Source organism: Mus musculus, chromosome 5 (genome assembly GCF_000001635.26).
Source record: "Mus musculus strain C57BL/6J chromosome 5, GRCm38.p6 C57BL/6J".
Lineage (NCBI taxonomy): Eukaryota > Metazoa > Chordata > Mammalia > Rodentia > Muridae > Mus > Mus musculus.
This window is the reverse complement of record NC_000071.6, coordinates 5,212,574-5,236,938: the sequence shown is the minus strand read 5'-3', so window position 1 is coordinate 5,236,938 and position 24,365 is coordinate 5,212,574. Positions and strand designations below refer to the sequence as shown.

At 39.0% G+C, this 24,365-nt stretch overlaps 1 protein-coding gene across 5 annotated transcripts in view; it reads left to right on the top strand.

Annotated features, from left to right (window-relative positions):
• Cdk14 (cyclin-dependent kinase 14) overlaps positions 1-24,365 on the top strand; it is a 576,868-nt gene that overhangs the window by 143,313 nt on the left and 409,190 nt on the right. For all 5 annotated transcript variants that reach the window (NM_011074.3, XM_006503544.4, NM_001310448.1 and 2 more), the window contains one exon: positions 9,681-9,775. In NM_011074.3, the coding sequence (NP_035204.2) occupies positions 9,681-9,775 (95 nt within the window). The remainder of the gene's footprint in view (positions 1-9,680; positions 9,776-24,365) is intronic.

The following is a 24,365-nucleotide window of genomic DNA, read 5'->3' as shown; positions in this document are numbered from 1 at the left end:
CTATCTCTAGGGGAAATGGCAGACACCCCTCTAGGGGAGGAAACCATGATCTTATTTTTGTGAACACCTTATTACTTTCAAAACACAGAAGTACATAAAGAAAAACCTTTTATTCAAACTTGGCTATATTCTGTTCTATACTCCCATACCACAATGCCTTCTGTTCAGTGTCTGTTCACTAAATGTCTTTTCCATATCTTTTCAATGCTTACTGAAATACAGATTTTATAGACATAAATTTGTAACATATTTACATAGAGCATACCTATGCATCCCTAAGAACTTAAAGTGTTTTTATCTTACACAAAACAATGGTCCCATTCATAGTGTTGTTTTCCTTCTAATACTATTGGCTAGTCCTCCCATCCACTATATAAGACCATCTTTTCTCTTTTTCTTTCATTTAAAGCATTCTCCTTTAATGGCTCAAGTTTCTACTACTGAGTCTTCAGGAGCTTTCCTGCAGGTTGCAATGTTTTATCTTTGAGGGAATTGCTCAAAAAGTACCTAACCTTAACTCTTACTGCCTTTATCAGAGTTTAAACGCATGTTTGAGATTTTATAAAGGCAGCCTGGACCCCATAAGTCGAAACTGACTCCTTTAATCTTTGTACAACCTTCCACTCCAGGGGTTCATGATACTGTTGCCCCTGTTGGTCCTGAAATACTGGGAAGGCCCCCGCAATGGCAGGCACATTTTTCCAGACTTTTGCATGAAGACTACGCTTTCCCCTTTTGTCTCCCTCATCTTTATAGGGGGGAGGAGAAGGCAACGGAGGGGCTGATGTTTCGGGTGGCCTACCGTGCCTCAAACTCCAGCGGGACATCCGACTACAGACGTCACTGTCACTATCAGTCCCGTTGCTGTCACTAGTAGACCCTTCAGAGCTAGATTCCTTCTTCTCTTTCTTATCTTTGGTTGGTTGTCTAAGCTGTTTAGGTTTTCAGCGGCTAGCCTGAGAAGCAATCTCCTTAGCCTCCTCAAGTGCCGCCGCTCCTTCCTCTATTTCAGCACTGTACTCTCCTCTGGTGTCCCTCAAACATGCCCTTACCAAGTTCCAGATGGGTAACATTTTTACTTTCATTTTAGTTGCAGTTGAACCCATGGTACTGAAATTCCCTTCATCTCTATACCTGAGAACCTTAATGCTTTGTCCCTTTTTTCCCCCGGGAACCTTACCTTCGTCTCTATACCTGGGAACCTTCTGATTTTCTCCTTCATGAAGAGAGACAATCATTTCTTACAGTAAACTGGCCACTTACCTAAATTTCCTTACCGCTGCTTACTAAAGTTTCCTCACCGCTGTTTACTAAAATTTCCTCACTGCTGTTTACTAAAATTTTCCTACCACTGTTTACCAAAATTTCCTTAGGCCTGTACTTTCTTTACTTATCGTTGCCAACCAACGCGATGTTGCCGCAGGTCATCTCCACTATGGTGGAGACACAAACGACAGGGACACCAAGGCGGGTTCACGCAGCAACTTCTTTACTTGTGGCTTTTTTTCCTACAGCTCTCTTCCCCAGCAGCAGGTTCCTCCATCCTTCTTGCAGCTTTTCTTACACTACCTCACTTACAACAGCTTCTCTTACAACAGCTCGCTTCAACTCAGGGCAAGGGCTAAACAACAACCAAACTTCTATACTCGCACCAACTGACCTCATCTAGCTCCACCCCACCTCATCCAATCAGAATTCACACGCTCCAGGCACGAGCTCAGGTCGGTCACCGATAGGCTGACAGGTCCGGATCACGAAGGACAGTCCAGCCTGGCAGGCAGCCCAGGCATGCAGCCTCACTGCTCATGCTCGGGCAAGGCAGTAAACATCTTGGCCCATGCGACCACATGCCACATACCGTGTCTTCCCTTCTCCCAGAACCTGTCATTGACAATAATTTATCACTAAGTGGTAGTGCCCAGTGAGCACATTCTCCATTCACAGCTGAGTGCTGGGTGGGTCTGGTTTGTATAGACCAAATGCCAGTGGGCACACCCATCTTGAATTCATGATTGCCATGGCCTTGGCTTGCTTGAAAGACAACTTTTTGCAATCTTTTCTTTATCTTCCAGATCTTCCCTTCTTTCAGCCCTGCCTTCCACAGTATTTTTGAATGCTTTAAGGGGTTTATTTTAAGCACCCCATAGAGGTGCTGTAAGTGCCAGGTCATCCTATATTCTTAGTATCTTGTGTAGCCATGGGTCTCGGCATTCACTTTCACTCACTACAAAGAGATGGTCCTCTGATTAAGCACCCTCAACCTTTGGATGTGGGTATAAATATAGATATTTAGAGGGTACTTAGAATCTATGCCAATTTTGCAAAGTAGCAGTAGGTTTCTCCCCTTCCTGGGGCCTGAGTCATCTTCAGTCAGTAGTTTTTGCCCAGATTTATAGCATTGGGCCTGGATTTTTCTCCTGTGGAGTACATATCAAATCCAACCAGGAAGCTGTTGCTTACCCCCCACAAGAGTTGTGCCGCTATGGTACCAGTGGGTACAGCTTGTCTGACAGGTTTAATTTGTGGGTAAGGGTCGTCCCTACCTGGGTAAGATCACTGATGCTCTTTTCCTCCCCCAACAGACTGGAAAGAGAGCATCTTCCAGCACTTTCCAGCTTTCCTGAAAGCTACCCAGCAGAGAGTGGGCTTTCATTTGTATTTTGCATCCAGAGCTTGTGATGTCTTTAGCAGGATCATGTCATCAGGTTTTTCTGGGCAGCCAAGAGGAATGCCAAGAGCCTGCATCCCACACTTGGTATTAGGGATTTTGTTCAGTTTTCCTGTTACTTCTGAGACTGGCAATGTCTGGTCTTGGACAGTATTTGCCGAATCTTTGATGTTTTTTAATTGAGTTACCAGATAGTAGGGATCATTACGGCTTTTCATACCCCCCTTGCTCGGATTCTTCCTTCTCCTACCCTCTTGTCTCCCCACTGCTCCCTGTTTGAACTCCTCTGCCCCCAGTTTCCCACCCTTTCCACATTCATTGATGTGCTAATTTGCTACTGTCCCTCTTCCTTTTAGGTTCCCTGTTCCTGTCCAGTGTCTCCTTTCTAGATTTCTGGTTTCTGGGGGTGCTCCACATTAAACACATGAAACTGAGGAGCAGAAGCTAGGCAGCACAGGTGGGGGAGAACATGCTGTGTCTGTCCTTCTGCACCGTGGTCACTTCCCTCAGTAGAAAACTTTCAAGCTCCACCAACTTTCCTGCAATGCCATCATTTCATTTTTGTTTATAGCTGTATAGAATTCCGTTTTGTATGTATACTCTATTTTCTTTACCCATTCATCTTTTGATGAACCTCATTAACAAGTGGTGCAGGGAACACTGGATAGCAATATGTAAAGAATGAAACTAAGTCTTTATATCTGACTGTCCTGGCTAGTTTTGTGTCAACTTGACACAGCTGGAGTTATCACAGAGAAAGGAGCTTCAGTTGAGGAAATGCCTCCATGAGATACAACTGTAAGGCATTTTCTCAATTAGTGATCAAGGGGGAAAGGCCCCTTGTGGGTGGGACCATCTCTGGGCTGGTAGTCTTGGGTTCTGTAAGAGAGCAGGCTGAGCAAGCCAGGTGAGGCAAGCCAGTAAAGAACATCCCTCCATGGCCTCTTCATCAGCTCCTGCTTCCTGACCTGCTTGAGTTCCAGTCCTGACTTCCTTTGGTGATGAACAGCAATGTGGAAATGTAAGCTGAATAAGCCCTTTCCTCCCCAACTGCTTCTTGGTCATGATGTTTGTGCAGGAATAGAAACCCTGACTAAGACACTGACCCTGAATGAGATTCTACAAATGGATCAAAGACCTCTGGATATGACCCAATACCTTGAAACTGCTAGAGAAAAAAGTAGGGAGTACACTTCGACATATAGGCAGAGGTAAGGATATTCTGACTCTAGTACTTTTGGAAATGAGACCAGCAGTCCACACAATGGATTTCATGAAACTAAAAAGCTTCTATAGAATAGAGGAAACTGTTGATTGAGTGAGGAGACGGCTTACAGAACAGAGGAAAATAAATATTTGCCAGATACCCATCTGATAGAGGGCTAGTAACAACAACAACAACAACCCACAAAACTATACTTCAAGAAAAGGAACCATGTAATAAAAAAAAAATGGATTATGAAACTAAACATAGGCCTCAAAAGAAGAAGTAGGAAAATTGAAAAAATATTTAACAATCTTCACCATCAAAAAAATTCTCTTTTGAAGTCCTTGTGGCTGATGTGTCACCCCAGTCTGAATGCCCATCATCAAGGATACAAATACTGCACGTGTTGGTCTGGATGTAGCTATTGGAGAAACCACTGCAAACAGAATTGTCGCGTAACCTAGTTATATCATTCCTGGGCAGTCCTAAGTAATTCATCCTATTTCAGAGGCATTGTGCAGATGTGTTTGGGAAACTTTATTCACAATATCTGGGAAACAGGGCTGTGGTTCTTTGTCCTGTTTATTAACTGACAACCTTTTGGTGATTATTTTTTGCAGTTCTTTACACATACTAGTTGGAACTCTGTGACTGGAGTAGATGACAGTTTCCCCCATTCTCCAGGTTGTCTGTTCATTCTGGTGATTGTTTTCTTTGCTTGCAGAGTGTTTTAAATTTAATGTCGTTCAAACTGTTGAGTTTTGGTGTTATTTCCTAAGTTACTGGCATCCAATTAAAAAAGTTCCCCCATCCGCCTGTATCTTGAAGTGTTTTTTTTCTTAGCATTGTAAACATTTCAACTTTCATTTTTATTTTAATTTTTTTTCGAGATAGGGTTTCTCTGTGTAACCCTGGCTGTCCTGGAACTCACTCTGTAGATCAGGCTGGTCTCGAACTCAGAAATCCGCCTGCCTCTGCCTCCCGAGTGCTGGGATTAAAGGCGTGCGCCACCATTGCCCACATTTCAACTTTCAAATGAAAGTTTTTGATGTGTTTTAAATTGATTTTTATACAAGATGAGAAGTGGGGATTTAATTTCATTGCTTGGATAAGCAGTTTCCACAACACTATTGTTAACATTCAACAACAACAAAACAAACAAATAAACAAAATATTTCATTACATGTAGCCAATCTGGTTTTGTCTGATTGAACAGAATGACCTTTTGTTAAGGAAGCAAGTTGAGAGCTTACTTGCAGGAGGTTGATTTCCAGTCTTAATAATGTTCAGGTGCATACAGACAGACTATACAACTCCATTATAAACACAAACACTTGAGGGATTTCCCTCCTTTATTTCTAGATACTGTCTCATTGTGTTTTTGAATCTTCTTGACCATATACTATTGAGTCCTCACACTGCACAAGTCTGTGAACTTTAAACTGCCAAAGGTGGTCCATTTATGTTTATTGTACTGTTTGATATGGTTGAGCTTAGCTTTCTCCTTATATGACAATTTACTTAGTATGCATTTTTTTTTTTTTTGAGAATCTCTTCTCTAACTTCCCTCTTTACCTTCCTACCTTCTTCTTTGGATTTTCCTTTCATCCCTCTATTTAAGACATATACATCTAACTTTTAAAAATGTAGCAAATGTTTTTGAAGATGTAAGAAAAATTTTGTGACTTTGGAGTTAATTAGTGTCTACTCTCTGTTCTGAATACTTCAAGAAGTCTTAACGTGATTGTCCCTTCTCCTTGTCTTCTTGCCCTTCTTCCCTTCTTCCAGCCAGGCCTTAAGTTGAAGTACCGTGGAATTTAATTCCTTAGTATATTTGACTCAGGTGCTAAAAGTTGCAGTCTCTCTTTTTACATTTCTATGCAGAAACAGTCTGTCTTTCCTTGAAAGTTCTGAGGAGAATTTTGTTTAAACCTGAGTTTATTCCTGTTTCAACTATATGTTTTCTCCCACTCAATACCCATTAAATGTCTTATTATACTGCTTCAATATTGATCATGCAATAACGTCAAAGCCATTCCTGCCTTTGCACTGTTACCTCTGTTTGCAGAGTTTTAGCTCCTCTCACCATTAAACTCTGAGCTTTTCTTTCATTCATCTCTCATGATTGTGTGAATTGATTTGTGAGTTTAGAATTTGTAATCGTGTTTTTAGTTGAGAACCACCATCAGCTTATTATATTTCTGTCACTTGTTTCTGTTGATGGCATCAAAAGGCCATGATGTCATTTTATTTTAACTAAAAAGCCATGGTTATAGCATTAGAGATAACTGCATTTTCCTGATGACTAAGGGTTCTGAATACTTTTCTGCATTGCCCTTTCTGTAGACACTGCCCAACTGAGTCTTTGTACTTGTAGCCTGAAGACCACACTCTCACCTGTCTTTCCCGTTTTTATAACATTGTCTCATTTTATCTTTCCTAGGAAGACTTAGTGTTCTTCTTGTGTTGACCAGTCTGATCTATACTTCAAGGTTTCTGCTATTTTAATCTAATTATTTTCTTATTAATTTTGGGACTTTTCTCCAAAAATTTATTCATAATTATTCAAGATTCCTCAAAATGTCTGATTAGATAATTTCTTTCTTTGTGGTCATGAATTGTTAGTTTTTAAAAAATATATTTTTAGTCACAGTGTCACACTTGGAGTAGAGAGGAGACTAGAGAATATATTTGTTACTTTCCTTTAAAATCCATTGTTGCCGTTGGCATACAGGATGTCATAATGGATGTCATTGTGACATTTCATTATTTGGATCATTGTGCTTTCTTTTAGTCAACTTCCCTACCACTCTGCCCTGTAATCTCAAAATCTCAATGTATAAATTTTTCCGTGTGTGTGTGTGTGTGTGGTCTCCCCTCTGCTTTCCTGGGTGTGTATAAACAAATCTAGATTCTGCATATGAGGAAAAACATGTGCTATAGTATTTTTCTTCCTTTTTGTCTCCCCCAATTTATCATCTTCTCCCTCATCATAGGCTCTCTTCTACTTTCATGATACTGTATATGTTTTATACATGGGTTTACACACACACACACACACACACACACACACACACACACATACACACACACAAATATGCATGTCCATATATGAGACAAACCATCATTCTTGTATTTTTGAGTCTGGGTTGTGTTGCTTATGTTATTGTTATTTGTATACCACTTAAAGAATGATATTAATGGTAATCTCTATCAATTTTCCTGAAGATGCTATGATTTTCAGCTTCTTTATGACTGAATAAAAATTCCTTGTGTTTACAAACCAGAGTTTTATCAAGTTAATCTGTTGATGATGATGTAGGTGGGTTGAATATATGAGTTGTGAGTTCATTATTTCCATAGTGAGGTCATTAGGTTACACTGTTACCTGCAGTGTGTAAGGTCGCTTTAGCTCATATTCTTGTCAGCATTTTTTGTCTTTCATGTGTTAGTCATTTTCCCTAGGGTGAGACAGCATGTCAGCATTGCTTTAATTTACTTTTCCTGAAAGCTAAGGATGTTGAACAGTTTCTAAATACTTATTGGCCATTTGTATTTATTTACCTATTTATTGATTAGATGATTTTTCATGTTTAAATCTTGAGGCCTCCCTTTATTGTTTCTGTTAATCCTCTATCACATGTACAGTTGGCAAAGATGTTCCCCCATTTTGTTAGCTGTCTCCTATTCTGATGCTTGTTTCCTTTGTAGGGCAGATGTTCACCAATTTCATGTAATCTCATTTGTCAGTCCTTAATATTTTTTCTGACCTATTAGAATGCAAGATTAGGATGATCCAATATCTCTGAATGATGTATCCTTATCGATTTGATTTTCTGTTTAAATATGCTGGAGGAATGGTTTAAGACTAAATATTATACATCACGCTATACTATAAGAGTAACATTGGATTCTGATAAATATGCTGGAGGAATGGTTTAAGACTAAATATTATACGTCATGCTATACTATAAGAGTAACATTGGATTCTGATAAATATGCTGGAGGAATGGTTTAAGACTAAATATTATATGTCACGCTATACTATAAGAGTAACATTGGATTCTGATAAATATGCTGGAGGAATGTTTTAAGACTAAATATTATACGTCACGCTATACTATAAGAGTAACATTGGATTCTGATAAATATGTTGGAGGAATGGTTTAAGACTAAATATTATACGTCATGCTATACTATAAGAGTAACATTGGATTCTGATAAATATGCTGGAGGAATGTTTTAAGACTAAATATTATACGTCATGCTATACTATAAGAGTAACATTGGATTCTGATAAATATGCTGGAGGAATGGTTTAAGACTAAATATTATATGTCATGCTATACTATAAGAGTAACATTGGATTCTGATAAATATGCTGGAGGAATGGTTTAAGACTAAATATTATACATCATGCTATACTATAAGAGTAACATTGGATTCTGATAAATATGCTGGAGGAATGTTTTAAGACTAAATATTATACATCATGCTATACTATAAGAGTAACATTGGATTCTGATAAATATGCTGGAGGAATGGTTTAAGACTAAATATTATACGTCACGCTATACTATAAGAGTAGCATTGGATTCTGATAAATATGCTGGAGGAATGGTTTAAGACAAATATTATACGTCACGCTATACTATAAGAGTAACATTGGATTCTGATAAATATGCTCGAGGAATGGTTTAAGACAAATGTTATACGTCACGCTATACTATGAGAGTAACATTGGATTCTGATAAATATGCTGGAGGAATGGTTTAAGACTAAATATTATACATCATGCTATACTATAAGAGTAGCATTGGATTCTGATAAATATGCTGGAGGAATGGTTTAAGACAAATATTATACGTCACGCTATACTATAAGAGTAACATTGGATTCTGATAAATATGCTCAAGGAATGGTTTAAGACAAATATTATACGTCACGCTATACTATGAGAGTAACATTGGATTCTGATAAATATGCTGGAGGAATGGTTTAAGACTAAATATTATACATCATGCTATACTATAAGAGTAACATTGGATTCTGATAAATATGCTGGAGGAATGGTTTAAGACTAAATATTATACGTCACGCTATACTATGAGAGTAACATTGGATTCTGATAAATATGCTGGAGGAATGGTTTAAGACTAAATATTATACGTCACGCTATACTATAAGAGTAACATTGGATTCTGAGTTTTTTCATTGTACAATTTCTGTTGTAACTACAGCTTTGTTGTAACTAGGAAACCGTAGATAAGATGGCCATTCTAATAAAACTTTATGCATTATACAATGTTATTTTTATACAGTTTTGATATGTCACAAAGTTTTCTTTATTTGGTCCCTCCCCAACTATTGAAACAAGGAAGGCAACAATCATTCGATGTCTATAGGATGTATAAAACCATGAGCTATGCTATGTTTGACCTTCATATATCGTTTATTGATCTTTAATTTAGATTATGTCATAATATGGAAAATGTTCACAACACATTGAATGTGTGAAGACAGATCAGAAAACATGTATATTGAACGTGATGAAATCTATATGAAAAAGCAGTTGCCAGTAAGACAGCCTTGGGGGAATGCTATATCAAAATCTTCTTAGCTCTCCCTTGGTTCAATTATGGGTAAATTTGATTCTACATGTGTTTGTTTGTATGTTCTGAATTTGCACTATGACCATTTATTGCATTGTTTTAAAAATATTCTTAGATTGACAAGTTATTCATCCAGTGTCAGCGAATTGTTATATTGATACAATTTTTTGTTTTCCCTCTGTTTCTTGTTTAGCCAACGAGTCCCAAATTTGGAAAAGCTGACTCATACGAAAAACTGGAAAAACTGGGGGAAGGATCTTATGCAACAGTGTACAAAGGGAAAAGCAAGTAAGTGACATGTTTTCCGGAATGCATCCAATGTGCAGTGCATCTGTTGTCAATGTTAAATAACAGTTTATGTAAACAATTCAACTTCACTACATAGTAGATTTTCCTGCTGTTTGGTTTCCCAGCTCCTGGAAGCTTGCTAGGAGGAGTCTAGAAGCTAGTGGAAGTGGTTTTCTTGCTGGCAGGTTGTCCTGTGGTCCATCCTAACTTTGCTTACTTTTTCTTAATGGAGCAAGAACACTCAAATGGAAATTATTTTCCAGGTTAAAGAAGTAATTAATTCCTCATGGTGCTTTAGTATATATTGGGCTTAATTATTAATTATTATTAATTAACTAGTATTTAGTCTTTCATTTTTCCTTTTATTAAAATAGATCCTTTTCTCACACTGACTATAGTGTCCTCTCCACTTCTCTCAGTTCCTCCCTACCTGCCCTAGCCTTGGGATCTACCCCCTTCCTATACCTCATTAGAAAAAAACAGACTTTAGAGATCACAGTCAAAGGAGACAAAAGGTGATATGATTCTATCATACCAAAGTTAGACAAGGCAACTCCACAAAGGGCAAAGTGTCTCAAGAGCAGACACAAGAGTCAGAGACCCAGTCATTTGCACACTAAAGTTCTCATAAAAACACTAAATTGGAAGCCATAATATATATGCAGAGGACCTGGTGCAGACCCATGTAGGCCCTGTGCCTGCTACTTCAGTCTCTGTAAGTTCATATGTTCTAGCTTTGTTGATTCAGAAGGCCTCAGGATCCTGGTGTCCTCCATGCTCTTGCACTCTTTCTGCCTCCTCTTCCATGGTTCTCTGAGCTCTTAGGGGAGGGATTTGATGGAGATATCCCATTTAGACTCTCTTTCTCTCTGTGTAATGTCTGGCTGTAGGCCTCTTCATCTCTTCCCTTCTGCTGCAGGAGGATGCTTCTCTGATGATGACTGGAGAAGGGACTGGGAGTTATTTTGTTGATACGTTTTAAAAAGGCCAACTTTTACCATTGGTGTCTGGGCTATCTAATCTCTGGTTTGTGGTCACCAAAGCAGTGTCAGAGATGGTGTCTGGCTGGTAGTGAATTGGGTCTTAAGTCAAATCAGACGTTGGTTGGCTACTCCAACATGTTCTGTGGCACTGTTACCGGAGCATACATATCTTGCAGTCAGGACAGATTGTAGGCCAAAGGATTTATGGCTAAGTTGGTGTCTTATGTTTCTCTTTTGTTAATCTGCAGGGTTCCTTCCTTCATCAAAGTCACTAGAATGTCAGGGTGAAGGCTCCATCTAGGCACCAGCTGGAGATCTCCATGTTCAATGTGGGTGTTGTACTTGGCAGTGGTGCCCCACAGTCAGTTTGTGAAGGGCAACTCTTTATTTTACCATCAGCCTGGGTTGTTTGGGTATTGTCATGGGTCCCCTCTTGGCCAAGAATTCAGTTGAATGCAACCATTCCCAGTATTGGAACCCTTGTTTGGTGACCAGACATGTTCAGCTGAGCCTCTATATCTCCATTATTAGGAGGCCTCATTAGGATTATCATATATCATAGGAAGCTTACACTACACTAGATTTCCATAGCCTTCCTCAAATGGCCCTCAATTTCAGCTGTTTCTCTGTGTATTCTGTCCATCTATCCTACCTCTCTTCCTCCTCCTCCTTACCTACTACTCCTGTTCTAGGCCCCATGTCTCTGAGTGCACTTGTAAAGTCTATTCTATTTCTCCCTCTCAGGGAAATCCATGTGTGCACCCTAGACCCTGGGTCTATGGCTTGTAGCTTGGTTATCATTCAGTTAATGGCTATTATACATATGTAAGCAAATGCACACCAAATTTCTCATTCTGGGTCTGGGTTACCTTACTCAGAATGACTGTTTTCTACTTCCATCCATTTGCCTGCAACTTTCCTGATGTCCTTCTAAATAAACAAAACAAAACTGCTGAGTAATAATCCATTGTATAAATATAGCATATTTTCTTTCTCCATTCTTTTCTGCCGAGGGACATCTAGGTTTTAGAAAAAGTTTAACTGATCTACACTCAAGCATATTATCATCCTTGACATCCTTTTGATAAATATTTATTCAATCTTTCCTAAATACTTTAGTTTAAGACCCTCCGCTATTATTTTCTTTCTTTCTACTTGTCTACTTGGGCGTTACATAGTATATAGTGTCACACAGAGAAGTACCTCCTTCCCCATTCCCCGAATTCTCCCTCTCCCATTACTATCCTCAGATCAAAGGACAGATTTTGACTTTTTTGTACTTTATTAGGATAACTTACAAGAGTTTGGGTGACAGATTTTTTTTTTCTTCACCAAAAGCTCACCTCACCCCAGATTAGGTAACTCCTGAAAGCTGCCTGCCTGAATGTCTCTAAGAATCTTGCAGTCAGCTGGACGGGTCAGATTTTCCTCTGCCGTAGAGCTATTTACAGCTTTTATGACCCTTTGGAGGAGGCTTGTGAAATATTTTTGTTTTAGTCTGAGGAACTTCTGAAGACTTATAGTAGTTGAATGCCCCAAGTCTCATGAACCTGCCTCTCCATGCAGGAGAGAATGTTTCAGTTTGGATGAGTTTTCTGCACAAAGATTAGTGACTGAATAATCATACCATCATAAAATAATCATAAAATCATATTTCATCAGAGATCAAAGAATCCTTTTAGTGATTTTACATTAGAATTTTTCTGTTTTATTTTATTGAAAAATAACTTTGTATATATTCTGATTATGTTTTCTCCACCCTCTACCCCTCCCAAGTCTACACTTCCTCTTCAGTTAAGATCCACTCCCTTTCTGTCTCTCACCAGAAAACAAACAGGCTTCTTAAAGATAATAATAAAATAAAGTATAATAAGATAAACAAAAATAAACACACTGGAATAGACCAAAACAAACAGAAGAAAAAGAGCCTAAGAAAAGGCATAAGAAACAGAAATAGGCACAGAGACCCACTCATTAGTACACTCAGGAATCCAGTAAAAACTCCAAATTTGAAGCTATAATAGATGAACAAAGACCTAGAGAAAAAAATGAGAAAAAGGATTTAAAAGGTTAAAATTAAAAAGAAAAACAGAGGTGGGGGTGAGATACAGGCTTCTTCCACAGATGCTTTTGAGTACGTTTTCTCCTGTTGAGCATGAGGCCTAGTCCTAAGAGTACTTTGTTTTTCCAGTGAGACTCCCTTGGAGAAAACTAATTTTTCATTTGCAAGTGGTTATCACTGGAGATGCTTCTGGGTTAGGGATGGGGCCATGCGTCCTCTTCTCCTTTCATCTCTAGGGCCCTACCTGGTACAGACCTGTAAGGACCCTGTACATGCTGCCTCAGTCTCTGAGTTCATATGCATCTTGCTAACTCAGAGGGCCTCATTTTCCATTTCCTTCAGGGTCTTAACACCTTTTCTGTCTCCTTTTCTGTGGCGTTCCCTGAGCCCTGAGAGAGATGGAGATTTTCAGTTTAGGATAAAATGTTTCAATGTGTCTCACATTCTGCAAAATGTCTGTATATTTATTTCCATCTGCTGTAGGAGGATGCATCTCTGATGATGACTAGAGAAAGCACTGATCTACCAGTATAGCAGAATGTCATTAGGAGTCATTTTATTGATGCTTAATTTTTAAAAAAGAAATGTGGTATTTAGTTTTATCCTAGGTCTCTGGGAGATCTAATCTCTGATTCTTGGTCACAAAAGAAGTGTCAGGTGTGTTTGTATCTCCTGGTGTGGGCCCTCGTTCAAATCTGATATTGATTGGTTACTTCCACACATTTTGTGCTACAGTTGTGTTAGCACATCTTGCAGACAGGACATCATATGGAGATTGGAGATTTGTAGCTGGGTTGATGTTTACATTTTCTCCTTTGGCAGTGTGTGTGTGCAATACCTTCCTATACCAAGACTCTAGTCCATAGTCATGAATGCTCTAGGTAGGCACCAGATAGAGCTCTCCATGTTCAATGAGTTGTGTAGGTGTTATCTTTAGGAATGAGGGCTTGCTGTCAGTTTTGTGGAGATTGTCCTGTAATTTCTGTCTTGGCAACAGCCTGGGTCATATAGGGATTCCCACGGATCCCTTTGGCTAACAACTCAATTATATATAACTCATTCCCAGCGCTAGAGGTTTCAATGGGTGAGAAGAGATGGGCTGTAGGAGCTGTGTCTTGCCCATTATTTAGTGATTTCATTTAGATCACTTTCTCATAAGCATATGTATTTTAGAAATCTACTGTATTAGGGTTCAACACTGTCTCTCACATAGCCCTGACTTGTAGCTATCTTTCCCTGTATTTTCTCTCTTATCCCCCTCACCCCTGCCCTTCCCTGCGTATTCCAGCACCCCTGTTGTCCATCCATAAATGTAGCATGCAATTATTAAAAAAACAACCCACAGTAAAGCCGGCAATGCTGCCTCCCCTCCGCATTGGGAGCTGCAAGCTGCCGTCTTCCCAGGTTCCTTGGGTTTCTTGCCTCGGGACGGCTCCATGCTCCCAAGCCAGCTACCCCTGCAGCTAGCCTGGTGAGACTGGTTACCCCTGCAGCTAGCCTGGTGAGACTGGCTACCCCTGCAGCTAGCCTGGTGAGACTGGCTACCCCTGCAGCTAGCCTGGTAAGACTGGCTACCACTGGCTCTAAACCCCTAGCCCCGTAAAATGAAAACTCCAGAGGCTTGTAATTTATCAGCCAGATTTATAACAGTAAATCGTCAACACCCAAAATGCCCACACAAAGAACTCAAAACTTGATGTAAATACAAGCTATACTCCTAGACAGGGCAAATGTACCCTACATTGCTCCATTGCCCTTCTATGATATCCTTAGTTACCTGTGGCTCTTTCAGGACACGTGGATCTGGTTTATCTTCTTCCTCCATCTTCTCTCTGTCCTTCCCTCTGTCTCTCCCTGTCTCTCTTTTCTCTCTAAAACTTTCAGCTCTGCCCCATCACAGGTTCTAGACTTATCTGACTAATTAAGATTTCACCTGAACTCACCTGAGTATGGATACTCTTTTTGAGGGGGCAGAAAAAAAAAAACAGACAGAAATCCATAACACATAAATATTTATTTTATTTTCCTTTCCTAATGAAATTTATTTACTCCCCTTAGTCCCTTATTCTGTACCTTCCCTCTGGGGTTCATTGGATTGTAGCATGCTTTTCATTGACTTAATAGCTAATGTCCATGTATAAGTGAATACATACTATATTTGTTTTGGGGGACTGTGTTACCTCACTTAGGATTTTTTTCTAGTTCCATCCATTTACCTGCAAATATCATGATTTCATTTTTTTTTGATGGCTGAGTAATATTCTGTTATGTATATGTACATTTTTTTTTATCCAGTCTTCTGTTGAGGGACATTTAGGGTGGTTTCAGATTTCTGGCTATTACAGAGTATGAATTGGTTGACCAAGTGTGTCTGTGGTAGGATGCAGCATCCTTTGGGTATATGACCAAGAGTTACATAACTGCATCTTGAAGCAATTCAGCTCTCATCTTCCTGAGGAACTGCAATACTTACTTTCATAGTAGCTGTACAAGTTTTCACTCCAATGGATCCTGAAGTAATTCAAGTCTCATCTTCCTGAGGAATGACAATATTGATTTCCATAGTAGCTGTACTCGTTCTCACTACCACCAGCAATAGATGAGTGTTTCCCTTGTTGGTATAAGGAATTGGCTTCGGATATAGGTCACCTCTGAATCCAGTGATGGCATTGATGTCACTTGCACATCTGTTGACATGGCAATCACCATGCATTCCCTGCGTCTATCTGGTTTACCTCCCACCTTTACCTGTGAACGGTTACTTATGTCATAGCCTAAATAAAAGGCAGACCCTCCTGACTTTTGCTTTCTCTTTTCTCCCTTCATCTCTGTCACCCCTTTTTGCCCCCTTCTCCCACAATAAACCTCTCTCACATGGATCTGTACTGGCCTGTTTGGTCTGTCTGAACGTGAGCTGTGATTCTTAACATCTAGTTTCTTGAGTCCTTTATTTTGGATATTAGCCTTCTATCAGATCTGTAGCTGGTAAAAAAAAAAAATTCCATTGTGTAGGACACTGAATTATGGTGTTCTTTGCCATATAGATTTCCAGTTTCGTACTGTCTCATTTGTTAATTGTTGATCTTTCTTAGTGAAGACTAATGGTTTTCTGTTCAGAAGCCTTTTCCTGTGCTATTTAGTTCAGGGCTACCACTTTTTCTTCTACCTGATTCAGTGTATGTGGGTTCATGCTGCGCTCATTGATCCATTTGGAGTTGAGTTTTGTACAGGGTGATAAATATAGATCTATTTGGGTTCAAACATGCAGGCACCCTCATTGAAAAGCACAATTTGGTGAAGATTCTGTCATTTTTCTGTGTGTCTTTCTGGCTTCCTTATAAAAACAATCAGGTGTCCATAGGTGTGTAGATTTATGTCTGGGTATTGAAATCAAATCCATTTTTCAGCATGCCTGTTTTTGTGCCAATACCATGATTTTAGCTCTGTACTACAACTTGAAATTAGCAATTTTGTTGGATTGTTGATAGGGTTGCATTGAATCTATAGATTGCTTTTAGTAGGACGTATGTTTTTACTATATTAATCCTACCAATTCATGAACATGTGAGATCTTTTCAGTTTCTGATATCTTCTTCATGGTCTTCAATAATATGAATTTTTTTCATAGAAGTCTTTTACTTGCTTGGTTAGGTTAACACAAAACATTTTTAGGCTATTGTGAAAATTATGTTTCCTTGTTTCTTTCTCAGTTCATTTGTCATTTTATATGGGAAGCCATTTGTATATGGGAAGGCACTAACCTCTGGGACTTAGTTTTGTATCTGATCTCCTTTGCTGGATGTGTTTATCACCTGGGGAAGTTCCCTATGGGAACTTTTAGGGGCACTTCTAGCATATCATTCTGCATTTTGGGGGGGTGTTATTGACTGCTTCTATTTCACTGGAGGTTATAGGTCTATTTTAAATTATTTGTCTGCTGTGGATTTAACTTTTGTAGATGGTATTTATTAAGAAAATTATCCTTTTTCGTAGTTTTCTCAATTTAGTGGCTCATAGTTTTTTCCAGATTTGAATTTTTAAAAAACCTTTTCAGACATATTTCTGAGCCTCCCTTCCCTCACACCTTCTATCTCTGAAGGCGAGGAAGTGACTGTATTCAGTTAACCAGACCATCTCCTGCAATTAAGAAATACTTGAATAGGATGTCAGTAGTATTGGGATTGGCAATCCGTGTTTTAACCCATGAGGTGCACAAAGACGGTGCCTGTCGAAAAGAGTCTGTTCTTCTGAATTTCAGACTAATCACTTAGTGTTTTCTGTGTGCACTGGAGATGTAATAAACGAAACCCATGCCTTCCTTTCAGAGATTGTCATCTAATGGGAGAAGCAGGAATGAACTAAATTAGTAGATTGAAATGTATACACTTGCAAATAGTGTGAGGGAATTCAAGCAATAAGAACGAGTGAGGTGGGGGCAGGTGGGGCACATTAGGGACTTGTTGAGGAAGGGCCTTGTATGCTTAGATCTGACAGACAAGTTTTGTTTTGCTTTGCCAGCCAGGTAATGAATAAGGAAAAATGTGTTCCAGACTAGGCCTCAAAGTAGAAGAGTCCTCAGTAAAATGGTAGACCTGGTATACTCTGCTCACTTAGAGAAAGGCATGTGATGAGGGCTATGGGGTGGTACAGCGTGGTGTGAGAAGTCAACAGTAGCTTAAGGGTTATCCTCGGATATTTGTGCTTAAAAATCAATCATGCAAAGTAGACTTAAACCAACCATCATTTATTTTGCTCACATGCCTGCAATTGGTAAAGGGCTGGGTATGAGTTTATTTCTGGTCCCTGTGCATTGTTTTATGCAGTTTGACTGGGATTCGAGGGGCTCACAATTCATGGCTGAAAGCTGGTGCTGTTATTCAAATGTTTTGGGTTTCCTATTAGGACAGTAAGCATTTCTGGATGTAAAGAGACTGAGGATATCAGTGCTTCTGTGGAAAGAGCTTGAACATTGTCACTTTTTCCCTTAGAAAAACATGAAAACTAGAAATGAGTGTCTCTTCTTTAATCTCCCAGAGAAATGAGAACTGTGTCCTGAGGGACAAGCCGCCATCCTAGTCTCTAGAGAGATATATGGGTCTAGATATTTGTAACCAGCATTTGCTGACTTAGAGCACAACACTGAAGCCAGTGGAATGAATGGTAGCAGTCTTACAAAGAGTCGGAGGTGTCTCTTGAGAAGTCTCTGAAATGATGTTTCTGTGCAATATATGATGCGATCCACTTATAAAAGTGGCCTCAATTTAGTTAAAACCACATATTATAAACTTTAGAACATCCATTATAACAGTTTAAGAATATGGAATGAGAATGTGATCATATAATATTCTTATTTAAAATCAGAACAAGTGAAACATCAGGAAAGCAGGACAAATACAGTGTAGAGAAAGTAGTTACAAGCACAAGTTATGGACATTCATACCACTATATCAAAATAATTCAATGTAAGTGGTCAAAATGCACCAGTTAAAAGACTTAGTGGATGAAATCAAGACTCAGATCTCTGTTGTCAATGAGAACTCCTCTAAATGCAGAGGTTCACATTAAAATGAATGGACAGAATCTACCATGTTAACAAATAAGAGAAAGATGAAGGAGACACAGTAACTTCAGACTAAACATAGATTTCTGTTAACTGAGAAGATCTTCAGGGATGAGAGGTCATTATGTAATGATAATAGGACCAAATACCCAAGAAATGTCTATGTGTCAGAAAACAAAACAAATATTTCCAAAGTAAGAGGTGAGAAATGCTGGCGCTCTCAGAGGTCAGAAAAGCTCCCTGATGTGGGTGATCTCTTCTTTTGTCTGTAATTCATACCTCAAGTGGATGGAAAATATCAGTGAGGATTTGAGCAGCACCGTTAAGTTAGATGAACTGAGACTGACCAATAATTTAATGTATGGTCCCTTAGGAGTTCAGTGCTCTGTTTACCTAGTCTATTAATTATTGATCAAGTGTTCAAAGAGAACAGATTCAAGGGTAGGAGACATAGGCTAGACCTCTCAGTGGGAAACATGAAAATCGCTTTGGGGCCATGTTTAAAACGCTCACGTGGACGCATCCTTTGGGGATTAGTTCCCGCAGGTCCCTGTAGAGTGGGAAGGATTCCGCTTAGCTAAGAGGCTTTGTTTGGAAATGCACCTGGTTTCCTGACTTTCTGGCTAGAGACCTGGTTTTCATATATTGTCTTTGATCGCTAGTAGTCATAATTTCTTTTTTACCATGAGTATTGTCCTCATTTGCATGAAAAATTATATGATAACCTTAATTGCATATTGCTTTATGCTTCTTGAAAGTTGCTAGACTATTTTTCTGTTAAACAAAGTTGGACTAAAGTAGTTTATTCTAGGACCAAGTTGAAGATTCAAAAGCATTCTTTTCAGTGACCCTGTGGAAGAATTTTGAATTACATATGATCATCACTGACTATTTAATTCAAACTTGTCAATTAGCTTGAAAATGTTTATTGTACAAGGTCTATAGACTCATGATTTTTGTGAAAAATAATCAGTCTAAAATTCAAGTGACCTCTCATATAACTTCCTACTCATAGCTTAGTGATTTCTCCAGACTAAATAAAGATAGCTTCAATGCTGGACAATTGAAGCATGAATTCATGAGTAAACAGAGGCTAGGGTGAAATCGGGTGGATTTGAATTCATAGCTGACAAGGTGAAATATCAATGAAATTAATTATATGTTTACTATTTATTTAGCATAAACTCAAAAACCCCTGAAGCATATGCTATTAGGAGTAGTGATGCAAAGACAAGAAGTCCGAAGTTTCTAATAGTTATATTCTCATTAAATAATCAAGGTAAGATTGTGTTATAGGTATTGTTTTATCGGAGAGTTTAAAGTAGAGAAGATCATAGTAGATCAGAAGATGAGAGAGGAGAGGGTCATCAGAAAAAGGGATAACCCTTCTCCTGAGTGTGGGTGGGTTGCCGGAGAAGTTCATCTTGAAAGTTGTGTCTGTTTTTTTCCTAAAACAATGAGAATGATATATATAATCTGTCTGTAGAATTTGAAAATGGGAAACATGATATGGGCTCATTGGCTTTGAACCAACAAAATATCTGAGTTTAAAAAGTCTCAGACAGAGAGGAAATTATTTGAAGATCTCAGGCATAAGAAATTTGTCATTTCTTTATGGTTGATTCATGAACAAATATGTTCACTCTTTCTAGAATTCCAAGGAAACAGACATTTCCCTGCGTAACAAATCCTTTCAAGTTATAAAAGCTAATTCTGTCTCAAGTTTAGAATGGCCACTTTGGGATTTGTGTTTTCAGGGATTTAAATTCCTGACCTTCTGGACCTGCAAGCATTGTCTGAGTTGAAGGAAACTGTAAGCACTAGGCACTTTGGTCAATAGTTCAAGACCCTGTTGTAATCCAGGGGAGAATACCATAGAAGTTGTTCTAATTGGTCTGATAGGTTGGATTGGAGAGTGACTCTTGAAGGCACATAGAAGTCAGAGTCTGTATAGTGGGCTGGATGAAGTCCCCGAGGATGTAGAAGAGGAAGCAGAGGTTCTGTTGTTTGTTTGCTCAAACCTCTCAGGAGAAGCACAGGAAGATTGGGATACTGAGAAAGCAAGCAAGTAATGCTACACATGAGCCTATGGGATTCCTTAGGAATCAGAGTTCCCATCGAGAAAGTGATGGGCCAGACAGGGACACTTTTCAAAAAAGAAAAACAAAACAAAACCAACAACAAACAATAAATTAGCTTCCTGATTTTAGAAAGTTTCAGAGCTAAACTCTAGAGAGCTCTGAGGGCCCCTGGTAGTATGAGCAAATTGAAAGGGTAGGGGATTGTTGCATTAAAATAGTGTTTAATCTCTAAATGGAATATAAAGGATGAAGTAACAGAGTAGCAAAGAGGAATCAAGAGGGTATGTGGCAAAAGAGGAGAACTGAAGGGGCGTAGGTGAGTGCACACGCCCGGGAGTGGCCTGATGATCCAAAGAAAGTGATGATTCAGAGGCAATCTGAAAAGATTCCAGGATGGTTTGTCATTAGGAAAGTGGTGTTTGTTTGTTTGTTTGTTTGTTCTTGTTTTTCGAGACAGGGTTTCTCTGTATAGCCCTGGCTGTCCTGGAACTCACTTTGTAGACCAGGCTCGCCTCGAACTCAGAAATCCGCCTGCCTCTGCCGAGTGCTGGGATTAAAGGTGTGCGCCACCACGCCTGGCCTTTTTTTTTTTTTTTTTTTTTTTTTTTTTAAGGAAAGTGTTTTTTAAAAAGTATGTGTAGGGGACTAGCAGAATGGCGATTGAGAATGGGAAACAAAGCAACAACAACAACAACAACAACAAGAACAGAGAAAGCCACTGTTGTGAGGGATGAAGCAGGAAGATCGAGTGCTGAGGCTCAGAGACTCTGTGAGTCATTGATTCTGACGATTGAGAGGTGAGGCATTCGGATCATTTTACCTTTAAGACAAATGGGAAAGGAATACAGAAAGAGACTAGAATGAAGGAGTGAGTGGAAAGGAGGGGAGACATGATTAAGGGAGTGCACAAAGTATGTTCTTAGTGGAAACATTTGAGGCCTGTTTCTGTCAGTTGAACTTTCTGCCAATTGCCTCAGATAATTGGCCTTCCCTTTCTGCTTCTGAGAGTTTGTAGATCTGAATAGTTCTTTTAGTTGTCAGTGAGCTTCAATGTATTTCAAATTTAGACCATATGGAAATCATCCTCGGATATTTCTGCTGTCTGTATCTATGGGTGTCTAAGCAGCCAGGCCACTAGTGTATGGCTACACTCTTGGACTTTTTGACACCAGTGCTAGTGTGATTTGTTAAAGTACCAGCTTCAGTTCTCGAATCTCTTTTCTTGTCATTTCTTTTTTCTTTGTAGTTAGATTCATGGGATAAAGGTAAAGTTTGATCGCATTTTATTTCTATAAAAGTAGACTGAGCACATTTCGAGCACTTGGAATCTGCATCACCATAGTGTGTGCCCAGTGAGTGCCAGCTCTGATATTTTTTATCATTGATTAAATCTTATAAAAGATTTGAAATAACAGCATTTTTTCACATTCTACCAAGGAAGAAACTGAAGTTTCCACATAGTTTGGAAAATCTGCTATGATAACTTAATTCGCTGTACTATGAATCAGAACAAGCCAGTCCAACTCCAGATACGACTTAATACTTATTACTTTTAGGTCTGTGTTTAATCTCTCCCTTTTTACATAGACAGTTTTTGTAACATTCTCAACTCTTCCCCCTATGTTAATGTCACAATTTGATTTCAGTCTTCTTCTTATATTTGCACTGCAGTGACATCCTAGCTCTTTCCTCTCTTATCCTATCCTAATAATTTGTGGAGTTCTGTGCACTGCAATGTGTGCGTGTGTGAGAGAACGCACTTCCCCCTTCTCCTTTCTGGTGGACTGTGTGTGTCATAGAGGACTTTCCATTTTACTGCTGCCTTTTTATGTGAGCTCACAGTTCCACGGCGTCCATTTCTTTTCTGCGTTTGTTCATTGCCGCAATTTTAGCTCCATTCAGTCATAGCTTACCAGCACAGTTATGGCCCTTTGATATTCCTCACAAATAGAAGAGAAGTAATAACATAGCTATTCTTCAAAAATAAAGGCTTTCAAATGGGATTTTGAGTAAATTAGAAATTCAGGTTTTTTTTTCACTCTTACCTGAAGCAAGTCTCTGCTGTGTATTGTGACTGTAGTTTAGTGTTCTTTGAAAAGAGGCTGTAAGGAGAGACTGCCTCTCTGCCTCTGTTGTGTATCTTGAAACTCTTGCCAACATTTCAAGGTCTTTCATTTCACTTTTAGCCAATTCCTTGAGCTTTACGTGGCCATGTTTGTACTATTTGTATGTATTTATTCAAACTGCCATATAGGACTTCCTTTCTTAATCTGCTAAACGTTTTTGCGATAATGCTGTGATTTCAACTACCCTAACATTAGTCTAAAAGGAACTCATTTCATTGGTAAGGCCTGGAGAGTACCGGTGCACATAAAGTTGTATTGTGCAGTTAATGCTAACAATGGCAAATGCAGTTTTTAAGCTAGTGTGGCCAAGTCTCTGCTTAGAAATGCTAGCAGTTAAATAGCAATAGCCTGTAAAGTTGTGTTTCCTCTCATACTCTTCAGATATGCTCCCTTGTGTGTGGGTTTTGTGAAAGAGAGACCTGAGAGAAGTTACAGAGATTGTGCGTGTAAGTTGTGTTTCCTCTCATACTCTTCAGATATGCTCCCTTGTGTGTGTGGGTTTGTGAAAGAGAGACCTGAGAGAGGTTACAGAGATTGTGTTTGTAAGTTGGATACAGTGGAGGTTGAATGATGCATCCACATTTTCACAGCTGATTGGTGGTCACCTCACTCTCAAAGTGGGTGTCTCGACTTTACCTGCCTGTCTCTCAGCCCACCTCAGAGTAGAGGCCATTCCACCTACTGAAAATCCACAGACCCTTCTTCCCCTTTTCATACATACAATTCAATCATCTTTTCTCCTTACTCAGTCAGAATTAGTGGTCTTGCCACATTTCCACTGGCTATGTATCTGACATACTTCCCCTCACTTTTGCAAAGTCAACCTCTGTTGTCATGTTCACACTCTGGATTTTAAGATCTTCATAAAGGGAGAAAATAATTGACTTTTTTCCCCTCAAAAACCTTGCTTTTAAGAAGAAATAAAAACATGCTAGAAATGCACCCCAGTGGGTAGGGAGTATCTGCTTAAACCCCCAAGAGACAGGAAAGATAATCGAGAGTATTGCTTGTTTACCATAGGCATAAGATTTTGGTTTTAAGAGTATTCACTTGAATATAAATACTAGTAATTTTTACATGACTGAATTCCATTTTAAAAACATAAAATAAAACATTGAAGAGATAAAATGTAGACAATTCCTGAATAGTTTTTTTTTTTAAATCTTTGTAGATATTTGACTTGAAGAGGGTGTGTGTGTGTGTGTGTGTCTGCCCAAATTGCCAAATAATCAGATTCAGTTTCTTTGAAAGAAAAATTCCTCATGAGTAGGAGCTAGGTAGCCTGTTTTTTATTTTTTCTGGGCTGGATTTTTCCATGAGTGCAATAGTGGAAGGATGCTTTATCATGGAGACTGGGGATTTTCTTTCTGCTGTAAATGCAGTGTGCCATGGGAGTTCTATGCGTTACCCCTTATGTGTGTTAAGTGAGCGAATATCTACTTATTCTTGAGTATATTGAGACCATGTAGCTAGAGTCGTTTCTCCTTAATGTTGTCTTTGAGCATAAATGGAAGCATCCCAGAATGCTCTCTGTTGCTGACTGTGAGGGTTGACACACACAGAGGACAGGCATTTGGGAAAGTTGATTTTTTTTTTTTTTTTTTTTTTTTTTGGTGACTTCTTAATTAAACACCCTGTGAACAACAATGAAACAGCAGCATGATATAACCTGTCTTCTGACGCTGTTTGCTATTTTAGTTCTAATTTCAGAGAGATGGCTTCATTTGCTTATTAATATCAGCTTGCAAGAAAGAAACCATACAACGAAGCTAGAGCCT